We start from the raw sequence: 16,969 nt of genomic DNA, 5'->3' as shown, positions 1-16,969 counted from the left end.
AAAATATATATATATATAATACAACTTTATACACAGGCATATAATAATATATATATATATATATAATACAACTTTATACACAAGCATATAATAAAATATATATATATATAATACAACTTTATACAGAAGCATATAATAAAATATATATATATATATATAATACAACTTTATACAGAAGCACGTCAATAATCATGTCACTGCATCATTTTACAGCGTCCAATTACTATAAACTCAATAAAAGCATTTCTGACATGTTTTTTCCCAATAATCCTAATATATAAATATATTATAAAATATATATATATATTATAATTAAAAAAAATTTAAACATTTTTTATTATAAAAAATAAATATAATAAAATATATATATATATATAAAATATAAATATAATAAAATATAGGATAAAATAATGCCACTGCATCATTTTACAGCGTGCAATTACTATACACTCAATAAAAGCATTTCTGACATGTTTTTTGTCCTTTTTTCCCCAATAATCCTAATATATAAATATATTATAAAAATATATAAATATAATAAAATATATAAATATATATATATAATAAAAAATATTTATATATTTTTATATATGTATTTTTAGATTTTTATTATAAAAATAATAAATATAAAATATATAAATATATATAATAAATAAATATATATATATATTATATAAATATAATAATATATGAGATAAAATAATGCCACTGCATCATTTTACAGTGCCCAATTACTATAAACTCAATAAACACATTTCTGACATGTTTTTGTGTCCTTTTTCCCCCAATAATCCTAATATATAAATATTATAAAAATATATAAATATAAATATTATATAATAAAATATATAAATATATATATATAATATAAATATAATAAAATATAGGATGAAATAAATAGATTTTATCATGACCGTACCTCAATCACATAACAATTCCAACCAAGCATCCAACCATGAACGTGCGTGAACAGACTTCCTGTTTCCTGTGTACCCACCCGCTGCAGCTTTATCCACAAAGTGCAGCTCATTGTAGAAGGTGGCCAGCTCGGGATATTTCTCCTTCACGATGACGGCGATGTAATGCAGCAGCGTCATCTTCCTGTCTGTGGACTTGGTGTCCAGCAGCTGTGCAGCAGAGGACGGGCATCAAACCCACACAGCAGCAGGGGAACCGTGCGGCGGGTTCACCAATGGGCTGCCGTTACTCACCAAATCGAGACTTTGCAGTTTGAAGCCATAAACGCACCCTCGCTTGCTGCTGTTCATGTAGTTTCCCAGAGCTAAGATGATCTACAAGGAGAGCAGAGGAATCCATCAACGTTTGTACCTCCATTCCTAAAAAAGCACCAAAACAAACCTCCAGCATTCTTTTTAACTTGGGTGAGGATTTCACCGAGCCCGAGGCGGCGATGATGGCGTTGAGCTGCGGCGTGAGCATGTTGACGTTGTCGGCGAAGTTCCCCACAAAGGTGATGATGTTCATCCTTTGCGTCAGCCTCTCGATTTTGCTGAACAAGAGCATGAAGCGGTCCTCCTCCGCCAGCTGGTCCAGCGGACGGCGCTCCCGTTCGTACTGACGCAGCACCTTCACCTCCGCTTCCGTGGGCAGGAAGCGCATCAGGCACTCCACGAAGTCCACGGGTAAGGCCTTCAGATCAAACCTGGGCGGACGTGATGGCGAGTTGAATGAATGAATGAAGATGGTGGTTACGTGGAATGGAGATGATGCGTGCGTACTTCTCTATCGCTTTGCAGATCTCCTCCGTGGTTTTGTTCGCCTTCCTCAGCGTGATGGCTAAGTTCTTGGAGCGGTTGGCGTCCAGCAGCGTGACTTTGTTGACCGCCTTGTGAGCCACTTTGCTCTTTGGGCACGACACATCCACAACTGGACCCTGGGCGCGGGTTTTAAACAGCTCCTCGAATTTCTCCAAATCCAGGACCTGAACAGAATCAAACATCGAGACGCTCAGCTCTCTCTCTCTCTCTTGACGCCGAGACGCTGATCTGCTCGATTCACCTCAAGAACGCGTTCATCATCGATCTCGTTGAACACGGTGCCATTGATCTGATTGGGCTTGAGGGCGGTCCAGTTAAAGACAGGAAGGCGGAACTTGGTCTTGATGGGCTTCTTGATTCTAATGGCTGTAAAAAAAAAACAACATTGGCCTCCTCGATCTGCGACGGGTCCAATTCATTTATTTCTTCCTACCTGAGAGACCCACGCTCAGGATGACCGACGGAGACGCTTCAGGCAGTGGTGGTGCCAGCGGGGGCGCAGGGGGTGGAACTGGTGGACTGGGGCCTGCATTGAATGATGGAATATTAATGGATGGAGTGTGTTAAAATACTACCTTAATTATGGTAATGGTAATAGTATTGGTAGTGATAATGGTAATGGTAATGTTAATGGTAATTATAATGGTAATGGTAATGATAATTATAATGGTAATTATAATGGTAATGATAATTATAATGGTAATTATAATGGTAATGATAATTATAATGGTAATGGTAATGATAATTATAATGGTAATTATAATAATAATGGTAATGATAATTATAATGGTAATTATAATGGTAATGATAATTATAATGGTAATTATAATGGTAATGGTAATGATAATTATAATGGTAATGGTAATGATAATTATAATGGTAATTATAATGGTAATGGTAATGATAATTATAATGGTAATTATAATGGTAATGATAATTATAATGGTAATGGTAATAGTTTTATTTCATTTGAAATGCATCAGATTACAATTGATTACAATTGAATTGATTGATTGATTGGTACTTTTGTCCACTTCCTGCTTTCCTAATATAGTTTAAGTTTTTTTTTTGTTTGTTTTTTATTTTATTGTTGTCCCGTACCGAATTACAAGGTGATATGACCATACAATGACATAATAGTATTATTACTATTAGTAGTGTATAATAGTATATTGTATATAGTATATTGACATAGTAAGTGTCAATATAGTGATATATATACGTATATAGCACATCATGACTCTAATAAAGTTTGAATTGTGTACTTTTTTAACAAAAAGGTGACCTGAAACCGCCCCCCCTTCCAAATATCATGACAAGCTCACCCGTGGTAGATGGCAGAGGAGGAGGAGGCGGCGGGGGCGGGTGAGGTGGGGGCGGCGCTTCACTGGCTGGGGGCAAACTGGGGTCCGGTCCTCCCGGTTCCGTTAAGGCTGCTGTTGAACCCAAAGATAGAGCTCCGATATCGGCTAGGGGGATTCCAAGACCGCCGCTTCCTACGGCGCCGCCCACGCCCCCCGTGCCCCCCACGCCAAGCGCCTCGATGGAAATGTCGCCGTCGGGTTTCTTGTGCAGACGAATGGTGCCTTGCTGCTCCAGCTCCAGAAGCCGCCTCTCGATGTTGAAGTGCCTCTGGAATGCGGCGTCCTTCTCTTTGATGACCCTCCTCAGGGTGTTGACCTGCGTGCTGGTGGACTCATACGTCTCCTGGGTGGTCACCAGGGGGCGATAAAAGGCATATGACTTTGCAAGCTGAAGAAACATCCTGCTTCCTGCTGACCTCATCCTCGGCTAAATGCTTCAGCTAACAGAGTAAAGCCGTCCTGCGATATTCCGACAACATGACCGCACGCTTACCCGGATGGCTTGGAGATCTTTATCCTTCTGGAGGAGAACCTTCTCCAAGTCAGCCACCTTCATCATTGTTTCATTCTCAACCTCCAGAAGCTTCTCCGTCACCTGGAAAAGGAGACATGAAGAGAAGTTGCATCGATATCCGGAGCGACAGCATCATCCCGGTCTCCTCCCTCCCCCGCGCTTATTGACGCTCAGCATCCCCGATGAGAAATACGATACGGGCAGCGGCATGATGCTGCAAATACGTGACGCGTGGAAACCATGGCGCACGTTGCACTGGAATTCAGCCTCCCTCGTAATTCCCGACCCGGTGAGAGCAGAGTTTGTTATGAAATTCCTGAATGATGTCAGGGCTGCCTACGACCTTGCCCGTGGAAAGACCGTCTTTTCATGGCGGCGTGGGACGCAAAAGGCAACCGCTCCAGAAAAGAGGAGCCAGCGGGAGAACAATATTAGGATTGTAATATTAGGATAGTTTTCCAAGTTTGACCCAAGCCGGGATTATCCCGACTGCTTATGAAACGCAAACACTCAATTCTAATGATGGTGTAGAACCAGCCAGGTTCTGTAGCTTTATTATAAAGGAGCAGCCGTGGTGGTCTAGACCGGGCGGGGTGCTTACATGAGACAGGTGCTCCTCCAGCTCCTCCACCTTCTCCAGCGCTGCATTCTTTGTCTCCGCGTCTTCCAGAAGACCACCCACGTCAAACACGTTGTCCATGTAGGCCTGGATCTGCACCGACAGTTTGTCGCTCTCTGTGTGTTTATATTTCTGCCACAAGGGGGGAGGGGGAACCACAATTAGGGCTACTGATTAGAAACCACCAGGTAATCATCATCATCATCATCATCGGATCGTTACCTCCAGGTAGTCGTCCAGTCCCAGCTTGGTGAATTCATACTGGAGGTGGACTCGGAAGTTCATGTCCTCCACCGAGTGGACCACAATGTTGATGAACTGCATGCAAGCCACCTGGACCCCACAAAGACGGGTTTAGATATCTGCTGTGATACCTTCTATTCAATGAATGACTCTTTTTCCTCACGAGGGTCGCAGGGGGTGCTGGAGCCTATCCCAGCTGTCTTGGGGCGAGAGGCGGGGGGGGGGGGCAGCCAATCCCAGGGCACATATAGACAAACAACCATTCACACTCACATTCATACCTATGGACAATTTGGAGTGGCTAATTAACCTAGCATGTTTTTGGAATGTGGGAGGAAACCGGAGTACCCGGAGAAAACCCACGCATGCACGGGGAGAACATGCAAACTCCACACAGAGATGACCGATGGTGGGATTGAACCCTAGTCTCCTAGCTGTGAGGTCTGCATGCTAACCACTTGACCGCCGTGCCGCCCCTAATATAGTTTTATCAGTTTACAAGTTTTTTTTTTATTTTATTTTTGAGTGTGAATGGTTGTTTGTCTATATGTGCCCTGTGATTGGCTGGCGACCAGTCCAAGGTGTACCCCGCCTCTCGCCCCCTCACCCTCGTGAGGAAGTGGTAGAAAATGAATGAATGAATGACTTGTAAAGTCGATCATACCATGAAGTCGATGTTTCCTTCTTCACCACGGAAGTAGTCCATCAGTCGCTCAAAGCGATGCTTTTCTTTGCAGACCTGAGAAAAAAAGCCATTCTTGCGTTTTTACTGCTTTACTTTGACTCCGAACATCATCGTTTTATCAATTTGTGGGAAACAAACATTCACGTGAAACCTTAATGCAGCGGTCTCAAACATGCAGCCCGCTGGCCAAATGTGTCACTAGTTTGAGGCCCCCGCCTTGATATGAAAGTTTAATGTTTGATATGGATGCCGTATGGTATCATGTACCCAGAAAAAATTATTACGTTTGATTCATGTTCATGTTAAAGGTTAAATAACTGTTAATAGTTATCCTCCCTATCCGTGTGGAAGTGGTAAGTTTTCGGCTGTTTAATTTGAAAGGAAATAACTTGAAGGCTACCGTTTAGGTGGCTAGCTCTCTAGTTTGCAAGTTAGCATGTGTCTCAAGACCCTGCAGTTGCGCAATATGTTGTAAATAAAAAGAGTATAAATGTGACTATAGTCGTGTTTTGTCATGTCTACAGGGCTCTAATAATGCTTTGTTCATTTTAATATGAAAAAAATCATTTGTCTACCCACCAACTATATGTGCTTTCTTAAGTTTTTATTATTATTATTATATTTATTTATTACTGATTGATTGATTTTCTTTATTCTTGATTTGTTAATTTATTTTTCATCTTATTTTGTGTAGAAAAATAAAAAGTAAGATATTTGAGAACAGTGGAATGTTTTATCAGAGCTTTTCTTGAAGAAAATTGGAACCAAAGCGAAGCTTTTTTTTAAATTTTTTTTGTTTTTAATAAATGCGTTTTTTGTGGTTTTTTGGGGGGAAAACCAGTCTCACCCAGACCCGAGCTCCAGTGGCCCCCAAGTAAATTGAGTTTGAGACCCCTGCCTTAATGTGTTTTGATGACTAAGTTAATGCAATAGAATGTAATTCAATACAACCATGAGGGATAAATACTGCGTCACGTCTAGTATTCATAATGAAGTCAAGACCTGGTGAGATAACAAAATGGTGCCTATATGTTAGACCTAATGCACTTAAGCTAACGTCTACAACCGATATTAACTCCTGCGTGGCCACTGAATAATAGCCTTTCCCAAAATATAACATCTTGTTTTGGTATTAGCACGTCTGCACAGGAAGTAGCGGCCCTCTGATCCTTATCGTTGTTCGAGGTTGGCTAACATCTGGGGTCCTAATGAGGCTAATGACCTCTGACGGGCCGCCACGGAGCTTCGCTCACACCCTTTGTGGAGGTGAAAGATCCCAGAGCTCCTCAGCTTTCATCTCTGCTTGTTGAAGCACCCCACGTAAGGCGGCGTGTTATTTTGGAAGCACTGTATATTTGGATTCTACCTTCTACAGAGGTTTGGTATGAACTGCATAGGAACTGCCAACTGTTTTGTCCAAGCATATTAACTGACATGCAGGCAAACGTGTGTCTATTATTGTGACATTGAATCAAAGGGAAACCTCTTTGAAGTTGTCAAACGCCGATAGGATGATCTCGTGGCCTCCTCGAACAAGGCAGACGGCGGCCAGCAGTTCAAGGACCAAAGCTTTTGTCCTGCAAGTGTGGGAGTCGCCGGTTAGGACGGCACAGAAAGTTCCAAAAACAAGTCCCGCGTATTATATTAGCATTGTACAATCACTGTAGTCATACTAAATGCTGAAGAAAGGCTTGAAGAGCTTGCCCCCCCCCCCCCCCCCCATCACTAATCTCCTCTCAGTAAACATTCCCCTAGTAGCCTTTATGGAGGCCCGTGATCCGTAGAGAAGGTGTAAGCACCATGGAGAAAGACAGGCGTATCATATGAACGGGCCGCAGGGTGTCGCCTATTGTTTGACCAAACCCCGCCGCGTCCATGGCGATGGCGGGCGAGGCGTCTGTTCTTACCGTGAGCTCTTGTTGTTCAAGCTGAGGGCAATTTCATTGACGGCGTGCGCATGAGACATGACCATATTGAAGCCGTACTGCATGAGGAGGACACGGACAGAGAAGATGAGAAGTGAAATATATATTTATGTGTACTTTATGCAGCACTTCGGCATACAGGAAGCGTCATGACAAATACTCGGTTGGTTACCTGGTAGTTCATAATGGCTCTCAAACACATGATGCACACATGCACGTCGTCCTTCTGGCTGACGAGTCGCGAGTTCTTGATGGTTTTGCTGCCGGAGACGGAGCCGTAGCTGCAACACGTGGTGAAGGTTATTCCTTGGTAACGGTTCAACGCTTTCAATGTGCCGCTTAAACGCCAGAGTTTGTTTGATTTATTGATGGCGCCGTTCACACGACTCTCGTTTAAGCGTATCGCAGTCGGAGTCGGAGTGGATACTGCGGAGAGAGAATGAGGTCTGGCAGGGAAAACCCTGACGGTTTAGAGGTTACAGATGCATGATGGGAGATGTTTGCTTTTGTGGCCGCCGTCAAGAAAAAGTCCGAGAAGAGACGGTTATGTAAGTGGGCCGTGCTATCGCTGTTAACACTGTAGGCTACATACTGTATGTATACACTCAATGACCACTTCATTAGGTACACACTCCACATTCAGGGGACCTGTTGTGCTTTTTTCCACTGTGTGTAGCTGCTCTATAGGAGTCCACAACTCAATACAAAGGGTTGAAAAATGAACATGAGATAACGCTTTTTTTGGGTGTGACTGTAAGAGACACGTTTATAAATGCAATGTATCACATTGAGGATAGAAAATGATAAAATATCCAGTATTTATTGAATACTGACTGAAATTACCAACCAATTATCCAAGCAATACTTGAGTGGGTCATTAAGTGCGATTTGGGTGTGACCGTAAGAGACACGTTTATAAATGCAGTGTATCATATTAAGGATAGAAAATGATAAAATATCCAGTATTTATTGAATACTGACTGAAAATACCAACCAATTATCCAAGCAATACTTGAGTGGGTCATCAGGTGCGATTTGGGTGTGACCGTAAGAGACACGTTTATAAATGCAGTGTATCATATTAAGGATAGAAAATGATAAAATATCCAGTATTTATTGAATATTGACTGAAATTACCAATCAATTATCCAAGCAATACTTGAGTGGGTCATTAGGTGCGATTTGGGTGTGACCGTAAGAGACATGTTTATAAATGCAGTGTATCATATTAAGGATAGAAAATGACCAAATATCCAGTATTTATTGAATACTGACTGAAATTACCAATCAATTATCCAAGCAATACTTGAGTGGGTCATTAGGTGCGATTTGGGTGTGACCGTAAGAGACATGTTTATAAATGCAGTGTATCATATTAAGGATAGAAAATGACCAAATATCCAGTATTTATTGAATACTGACTGAAATTACCAATCAATTATCCAAGCAATACTTGAGTGGGTCATTAGGTGCGATTTGGGTGTGACCGTAAGAGACATGTTTATAAATGCAGTGTATCATATTAAGGATAGAAAATGATAAAATATCCAGTATTTATTGAATACTGACTGAAATTACAAACCAATTATGCAAGTAATACTTGAGTGGGTAATTAGGTGCGATTCAATCATGGCTCATACAGGTACTGTATATCGTGCTGAATGAAATAAAGTACTAGGCAGCTGCTGCTCTTTCCTGGCTTGGGTCTGAGACAGATTCATAATGAAATGAATAATAATAATAATAATAATGAATAATGAATGTCATTCATAATGAGAGCAAAGAGATGAAGTCAAGCAACCCATAAACTGTTGAGCATTCAGGCTCGGCTAGCATGCTGATGCGCGTTCGCAGCTCCCATTAGGTCAGCAGGGCGGGTCGTTAGTAGGAACAAGGTAACGGCGGACAGAAGCGAGCTCGGCGATACGTACCGGAAGACAGACTGGCGGGCAGAGCGCACCAGAGAGTTGCAGAAGGGCCGAGTGCTCACGTGATGCAAATCCTCTATAGACCTGCTCCATGATTTAGCCTTATCCGAGAGGACATCCTCCCCATTCTCCAGACCCTCAAAATCCAACCTGGGCCATATACAGACATACGGGCGGACACGGGGGGGGGGGGGATGCAGGAGGGCAGGTTAGGTGAGCGAGGCAGCAAGGGGGGGGTTATCACAAGAACTGTCATGGAGCTGCATCTCCATTCTCATTGGGGCCAAGTGGAAGCATCACACAAACACTATCGGGACAAAAGTCTTGAAGACATTTCATGGCCAAATTTCCAAATCTTGGAAGACGAATCCATTAAAGATCGACTCCATTTCCATGTAGGTGTGACGGCCAGGTGTCCCAATACTTGTGTCCTCATAATGTACCGTATCATATGTCAACGTCCAGCTAGCTCAGTATGCAAATAGGTAAACAAACACATCCAAAGAAGCACATTTTTCCTCCCTGCTAGCCAAGCCAGCTTCTGGTAGGAAAAAAGTTCATGGCCAAAGCGGTGAGGCGCGGCTGTGTTTAAAAATACTCACATGACAGTACACTGGGCGAAGGAGAGGTACTGCACCAGGACGTCAAGACCTCTGTTCTCATCGTTGAGGAACTCCCTCACCCACCTATGACGCAATGGGAACACAGAGGGTCAGTAGGGCACCACGACGACAGGGCACGCCCTTATCCTGCACGGCGGGAACGGGGACAGAAAGAGTCAAATGTGCAAAGACGGACAGCAAAGTTAAGTCAGCATGAAGGAACTTATATCGTCATGTATTGTCACTGATAGAAATTATTAATACAATATTATTCTCTGAACCAGTTCTGAAGGTGGTCTCCATTTCCCGGACAGGAAAAATTGACGGAAAGCAAACAACGAGGGCAGGCCTCACATTGACACCCAATTGAACTCCGCTTGTCTGGTCAGAGACGCACAAAACTAAGGAACGGTTAGAGAGGTTCTAGGCTGGCTTTGGAATGACACCAACAACATCCGCCCCCGCTTTGCCGAAGTTTTGGGTTAAAGTTTCCTAAAATAGACTTCAAGTTTAGCTTGTGAAAAAGCCAGGAAAGCAAATCGGAGTCTTGGATGGAAGAAAAGGAGACGAGGAGATGAACAAGGGAAGGTGAAAAAAGAGGCAGGCAGGCATGATCACTGATTTCCTGTCTACCCCCCGCCCCCCTCTCTTTCCTTTGGCCCCCCCTTTGCCTCCGACCCTTTCCTCTCTCAGCACCTCTCCCTCAATTCAGCTGCAAATAGCTCACATTTTCTTGGCAATGCCAGAGTCAGACAGTAGTAAAGCACACGACTCCATCTTGGCGACCGCCCCCGCCTGGGAAATGCATTCTAACTTTTTTTCCCTTTTTTCCGACTAATCGCTATGGAAAAGCCGTCTTTGCTCCTGGAGTATTGGTGGGAAATGTTAGTTTTGGTAAAGTTGGTGCGCCTAAATTTAACGACCACGTGAAGAGGAAGCTGAACGAATGTGGTTGAAGATCTGAAGGAGCGCCGCCGCTGCAGCAAGGAGAATGCAATGCAGCGCGCCGGCACAAGGTTGCCATCCACGCCATAAATGTCCGAGGTTGGTCGGCCGGTCTTCCGGCACACACAACAAAGCTTCCTGCTCGGCGTTATATGGGGGGGTGAACAAAGCAGCACAATGGCTACCATCTGGGCGTTATGAGTCTCCGTCCTATGAAGTGAAGCTCCGGAGCTGGGCAGCTTAGAACAATGGCAGGGAGATCCGAGGACCTGAGAGAGGTTTTCCTAATGTCCTAATCTAATGAAAGGAAATGAAACCTACCCGATGTGGTTTGTTCTGAGAGATATTTCCAGTTCCCTTAAGACTTTGGTGGACTCCTGTACCCTCCTGCGAAACTTCTGGAAGACACAAATAAAACAGGGCGTTATTTAGGCACCGTGTCCGCGTTTGTGGTTAAAACGCTCGCCAACCTTTCTCGTGACGTCAGGGTCTAAGTATCCTCGTATTTTCTGGATGTACGTGTAAGGTGGATTCTTCACTTGAAACCTCTCCTGTAAAGCAAAAGAAGTGAGATTACAAACTGGTGGTGACACTGGTTTAGTGAACAGGGGCCGCTATGCAGCTGGACTAGCCCACAAACCCGGTGAAGCCCTACGAATTTGGGAGTGTGACCAATCACAGTGGGGGCGAGCCACGGGTGGAAGAAATTAAAATAGACATTTTTTATGCGGGAAGCACAAAATACAAAGAATAGTCACAGATTCTGGAAGATCTAGAAAGCTTTCTGTGCTGGTTATTGTGTGTAGCTGCTCTATACGAGTCCACAACTCATGACATGTCCACTTTAAATATGCACTAACGTGGGTGCAGATTATACAACAGGTTGTAAAAGTACACAAGCTAATGTTATTTCATTCTACCGTATTAGCATTAGCATACTAGCATATTTGCTGCATCAATGTTGGTGTAAGCCACGCCCTTTTTTTTTAAGCCAAACTTTTTTAGCAATTTTAGTCCTGGTAATCTAAAAGTACCTGGTCACAAATGAGGTCCCACTTCTTCTCGTTGTCGTACTGCCTGAGGAGGCGGGCTTTGTCCGGTGGAAGGTTCATAGAGTTCTGAAAGTGTAAAAAAAAAAAAAAAAAGAGGAAGCGTTAATACAACATAGTACATCTGGCATCATTTTGACACGGATAATTAGCACTGATATTAAAATACTTTCAAACATAAGTGGATGCATACATTCAAACAACAATACATTGTCCGATTAAGTCCTTTATGTACAGTACATACCTGACCACAAACAAACAAAGAAATGGCTGTAAAAATGTCCTTGGGGGAGGTCATAACTCTCAGATAGCATAACATAACATAAAGCAGAGCGTTCTCAGAAATAGATTATTCAATTATTCCAGTACATTGCAAAACTTTTTGTGTTAGTAACTTTGTCAAAATTGTAAATATTACATTATATAATATGATTTAATGATTACGTTTTCCACTGCCAGTTTCTTGTGGCACTCATACCAACATAACCAAAGACTATTGGCTCCCATTCATTTTATAATTCATCTTAATTGAGCAACTGGAGCCCAACCCTACCAACGTCAGAGCACAGTTCAAATGTTGGGGATTTTCATGCTGATCTCACTTCCTGTGCTGACATTCGACATCCTGCCGCGGTGGATGATCCCCGCCTAGTACACGTCTCAGTTCTCACATTTAAGGCCACACTCGCCCATCAACCACAACAACCACAGCCAAAACACAACACTGTCAACTAATCCCTTCACATCCTGAGGCATTCAGGATCAAGGTCAACACTAACTGCTTTCGTTTGTGTTTGCAGACCCAGACGTGTTTTATGTCCTCGTGATGGTGGTTTGGACTGATTAGGTCCGTGACGGGGCGATGCTTGGAAACAGGGTCGGACAAGGAGATCAAACTAGTCACCTCAGCTCTGAAGAAACATCAACCGTTGGCTAAAGACACGGTACTTCATTCCTATTGTGTTTAAGTACAACTCAGTAAGAGTCTGGCAGCTTTCAGGCGGGGTACACCCTGGACTGGTGGCCGGCCAATCACAGGGCGCATATAGTCAAACAACCATTCACACTCACATTCATACCTATGGACAATTTGGGGTGGCTAATTAACCTAGCATGTTTTTGGAATGTGGGAGGAAGAAAAAAAAACAAACACACAGAGATGCCCAAGCAGAGATTCAAACCCAGATCTTCCTGATATGCGCCTGGGACTGTCTGCCAACATGCTAACCACTCGACCACCGTGCGGTGTTAACAAATATATATATATATATATGGAAAACATTTGCTCCTGTGACGACAACTAGCAGCGGTGGAATATCATGTGAGAGTATTTTCAGTTTCCACTTTGCCCCCCCCACCCCTCCCCCCATCAGTGCACCATGAATCATCTTGTCTTCAGACAACTAAAAACACACGCATGCATTTGTTTTGCTTCCACATGCACTTGTAGGCCACTTCTTTACCTTCCCTTGGCAATATAATGTGCCGCAGATGGCTACCGAACCACACTTTGGACACCCCTGCTATAAATAACCACAAACAGTTGCCATTGGAAATAAAGGCCCACATGTTCGATGCTGATAAAGTGTCCTCCACAAAACCCACACAGGAGAGGAAAGAGAAGCAACATGCATACCAGATGTCCGGAATTACAGGCGGAATGTGTATTCTTGTTTATGGAACTTGATTTTTCTCTACTCTGCACCCCCGACCGCCCGCCCCTACTTTGTGTCCGCCTGGGAAGAATTGTACTTAAACAATCTCAGCATCTTCTCTTTTCTGAGCATCCAAAATAACAGGAGATATGGTGGTCAATAGAACATGGCGGTGATAAGGAATGGTTACCAACTGATGCCTGATGGTTACCAAATCTTACATTTGGCAAAACAACACCCATCTATTGGACAGCGTATGTCCGAAAAGTGCTACTTAACTGTGAGAAGGTGAGATGAAGAGGTCAAAAAGGACAGGAGATGTTTGCTATGAAGTCATTTGAGCCAAGTAACAGAATTGTGTTAACTTCATTTCACTTTCTCCTGCAGTGATACCATCATCCACTTCCTGTGTTTATAAGAAGCTAAAAAAAAAAAGCAAGGCAGACGGCCGAGACGCTTTATTTACTGCTGGGCCAATTTTCGGGGTAAAATACTAGAGAAATACAAGTGTGTGGTATTATGGGCTGCCCACGTATTTTCCTCTTTCTGCTTTGTGAAGCTTTGTTTTGGTTGCTTCGGTGTAATTCCCATCTTTTGACATTTGAGCTATTTTTTTATCTCCTCATAGAAAATGGCTAACAATGGCTGGTGGGCAGGGTCGCCGGTTTCCCTCTGCTGCTGTTTAGAGCAAAATCCAGCTCAAAGGTTGGTATAGTTAGTATAATACACAACCTGACGGACTGGTTCTATTGCTTTTCTATCACGTGGGCTGCTGATGTGAACCTTCCAAGATGATACGTTTACCAACCACATCGGAGACACAACCAGGGCGGCCAATAGTTGGGATAGAACGCAGTGAACAAGACCACACAAGCATTCCCAACTTTCCTGTGCACTGACGACCAATTCATGTCATTGTTAAAGCAAGAATCTATTGTTTTACTAAAATGATTGCTGGGTAAAAGGTCAGTAGCCCTTTAAAGGCCAAGGAACCACATTAAAAACCTGGTTGATGCTTCTGTGCGAGGTGCCAGCATACAATACGCAAGCTCATTCATCGCCCTCTAAACCCACTTGCCATAGCTTGACGTGCACTTTCCAAAATAAAAAATCTAATCTCACGTCAGTGGGCTGTAATTGGTCGCCTTTTCGTATTTACTTGTTTAAAGTAAAGAAAAAAAAACTTTTCCCACGGTGCTTTGCATCTGAGCAACGCATTCATCAGGGTGCTGCGATGACGTCAGCCTCCCTCTGGGCTACGCTGGCTCTCCCTGGTAGGCACAGACGGCATCGCAGCGCCATCCACCATTTCCTTTGCTCAAATGAAATGTGTTTTGGACTCATATTGGTACATGTTTGTATATTTAATCACATATACCTTTTGAGTGTTAAGTTGCTGTGTGAAGACTTATTTTATAAGATGACACTGTGAGTAAGAGGAGATTGAGACAACTTTCGCAGGCGTTTATCACTATTGATATCACTATCGAGTTTATCACTATCAAGTTTAGGTCGGGAGGTCCGCCGAGTAAATACTTCCCCACACAAAGGTTCCTTCTCCGCATGATGACAGCAGAGTAAGAACGTAAGCTGTTAAATGAAGAATTGTAAAAAGATGAGATTCCTGTCAGGAAGTGGCGCCAACAAGGAGCAAGGAAAACAATGAAAATGGGGCCGGGATGTTTTCCTAAACCAAATTAACTGAGCGTACTAGAAGCGATCCAACTGACATAGTGGATGTGTTAAACCGGCCGTGTCTGGATTTAGTTCGACTTGTCTCAGGGAAGTGAAAGTTTAAAGAAAGAAGGAAAAATAAACAGCGGCCTACGCCCACAAAAGTACCAGAGCAACTCCGAGGATGAGAAATGATGTGGGCGACGATGTCAACCGGTCATGTGATCACAGGAAGCCCAGTGTACATGACAATATCTTAAGATTCATTCATCACACTGACTTCTTAAGAATGAATCTTGGAGATATGGTTCCGTCTCTTCCCTGTGGGAACAATGGAGAGGAGACAGGATGAGCGCACGGCTGTTAGCGTCACGAGGCTGCGAGGACTTCCTGAATGTGTCAGGGAATCATAAACTGCCTCGACCGATGTCGGATCTGTTCGGAATCTGCGATGTGCAATATGATTGGTTGTCTCTTTGTACATGACGGCAAACAATAAACAATATGCTGATGTGCGCGTGAATCCTGGGTGCTTTTTCCAGCTCGGAGGTAAGAGCTGGGAGTGTGAGAAAACACTGCCCCCTTTTCTCTGAGCGGACATTCGATCAGGCTGTCGCTCTTCGGATCGGTAATCCGAACTCGGTGGCCACAATAAAGCAGGAATTTTACACAAAGACTGTGGAAGACTGTAAGCAAACAAAGTAGACGATTCTTTGTTTAGAGCTTTTTTACGCCTCTTGATGCTTGTTTGCTAACCAAACACTGACCGACTCGGTTACAGGTCAGAGCATGAACGCCATTTGCATGGAAATATTATCAACTAACATTTCCATATTTGAAAAAAATACTGTTCCAGGTCACTCGGAACGCCGTTCCCATGCGGATGAGAGGCTGAAACCATAAACTACCTTGCTGTTTTGACCTGAAAACGTTTTCGTGTGGGTCGCCCCTGACCCCCTCTGAAGGCCTACAATGAACAAATAGGCCGAAACTGTCCCTAACTGTCATGGCCGACACGTCTCTTCAACATTGCATGGAAGTCGGGATCAGTACCTTTGGAGGTTTTTAGCGGTGTTCCAACTATAGCGGGATCACACTGGGATCTGAACGTCAACAAACGTGAAGGGCGGTATCGTGAGAGGCCCTTAATCGTCTTGTATCCAAAACTACGGAACATCTCTAACGTCTAACGTCTAACTCTGGAACATCTCTAACGTCTAACTCTGGAACATCTCTAACGTCTAACTCTGGAACATCTCTAACGTCTAACTCTGGAACATCTCTAATGTCTAACGTCTAACTCTGGAACATCTCTAACGTCTAACGTCTAACTCTGGAACATTTCTAATGTCTAACGTCTAACTCTGGAACATCTCTAACGTCTAACTCTGGAACATCTCTAACGTCTAACGTCTAACTCTGGAACATCTCTAACGTCTAACGTCTAACTCTGGAACATCTCTAACGTCTAACTCTGGAACATCTCTAACGTCTAACGTCTAACTCTGGAACATCTCTAACGTCTAACGTCTAACTCTGGAACATCTCTAACGTCTAACTCTGGAACATCTCTAACGTCTAACGTCTAACTCTGGAACATCTCTAACGTCTAACTCTGGAACATCTCTAACGTCTAACTCTGGAACATCTCTAACGTCTAACGTCTAACTCTGGAACATTTCTAATGTCTAACATCTAAGTCTGGAACATCTCTAACGTCTAACGTCTAAGTCTGGAACATCTCTAACGTCTAACGTCTAACTCTGGAACATTTCTAACGTCTAACTCTGGAACATCTCTAACGTCTAACGTCTAACTCTGGAACATTTCTAACGTCTAACTCTGGAACATCTCTAACGTCTAACTCTGGAACATCTCTAACGTCTAACGTCTAACTCTGGAACATCTCTAACGTCTAACGTCTAACTCTGGAACATCTCTAACGTCTAACTCTGGAACATCTCTAACGTCTAACGTCTAACTCTGGA

The 16,969-nt window shown here is 43.2% G+C and overlaps 1 protein-coding gene across 3 annotated transcripts in view; it reads right to left on the bottom strand.

Moving 5' to 3' along the window:
* fmnl3 (formin-like 3) overlaps positions 1-16,969 on the bottom strand; it is a 40,827-nt gene that overhangs the window by 6,476 nt on the left and 17,382 nt on the right. For 2 of the 3 annotated variants that reach the window (XM_058084997.2, XM_058084998.2), the window contains exons 2-20: positions 11,638-11,721; positions 11,074-11,154; positions 10,925-11,001; positions 9,659-9,742; positions 9,060-9,206; positions 7,301-7,409; positions 7,111-7,187; positions 6,687-6,780; positions 5,183-5,257; positions 4,498-4,608; positions 4,258-4,407; positions 3,636-3,737; positions 3,104-3,485; positions 2,212-2,304; positions 2,020-2,144; positions 1,740-1,942; positions 1,360-1,663; positions 1,212-1,292; positions 998-1,127 (exon numbers count right to left, since the gene is read on the bottom strand). In XM_058084997.2, coding sequence (XP_057940980.2) covers positions 998-1,127; positions 1,212-1,292; positions 1,360-1,663; positions 1,740-1,942; positions 2,020-2,144; positions 2,212-2,304; positions 3,104-3,485; positions 3,636-3,737; positions 4,258-4,407; positions 4,498-4,608; positions 5,183-5,257; positions 6,687-6,780; positions 7,111-7,187; positions 7,301-7,409; positions 9,060-9,206; positions 9,659-9,742; positions 10,925-11,001; positions 11,074-11,154; positions 11,638-11,721 — 2,509 coding nt within the window. The remainder of the gene's footprint in view (positions 1-997; positions 1,128-1,211; positions 1,293-1,359; positions 1,664-1,739; positions 1,943-2,019; positions 2,145-2,211; positions 2,305-3,103; positions 3,486-3,635; positions 3,738-4,257; positions 4,408-4,497; positions 4,609-5,182; positions 5,258-6,686; positions 6,781-7,110; positions 7,188-7,300; positions 7,410-9,059; positions 9,207-9,658; positions 9,743-10,924; positions 11,002-11,073; positions 11,155-11,637; positions 11,722-16,969) is intronic. The other variant, XM_078797751.1, reaches the window with a different exon arrangement.

This window comes from Doryrhamphus excisus, linkage group LG17, assembly GCF_037039965.1.
Source record: "Doryrhamphus excisus strain RoL-2023G ecotype Guam linkage group LG17, RoL_Dexc_Guam_v1.1, whole genome shotgun sequence".
Taxonomy (NCBI): Eukaryota; Metazoa; Chordata; class Actinopteri; order Syngnathiformes; family Syngnathidae; genus Doryrhamphus; species Doryrhamphus excisus.
Note: the sequence above shows the minus strand (reverse complement) of the source record. Positions and strands in the feature narration are given on the sequence as shown.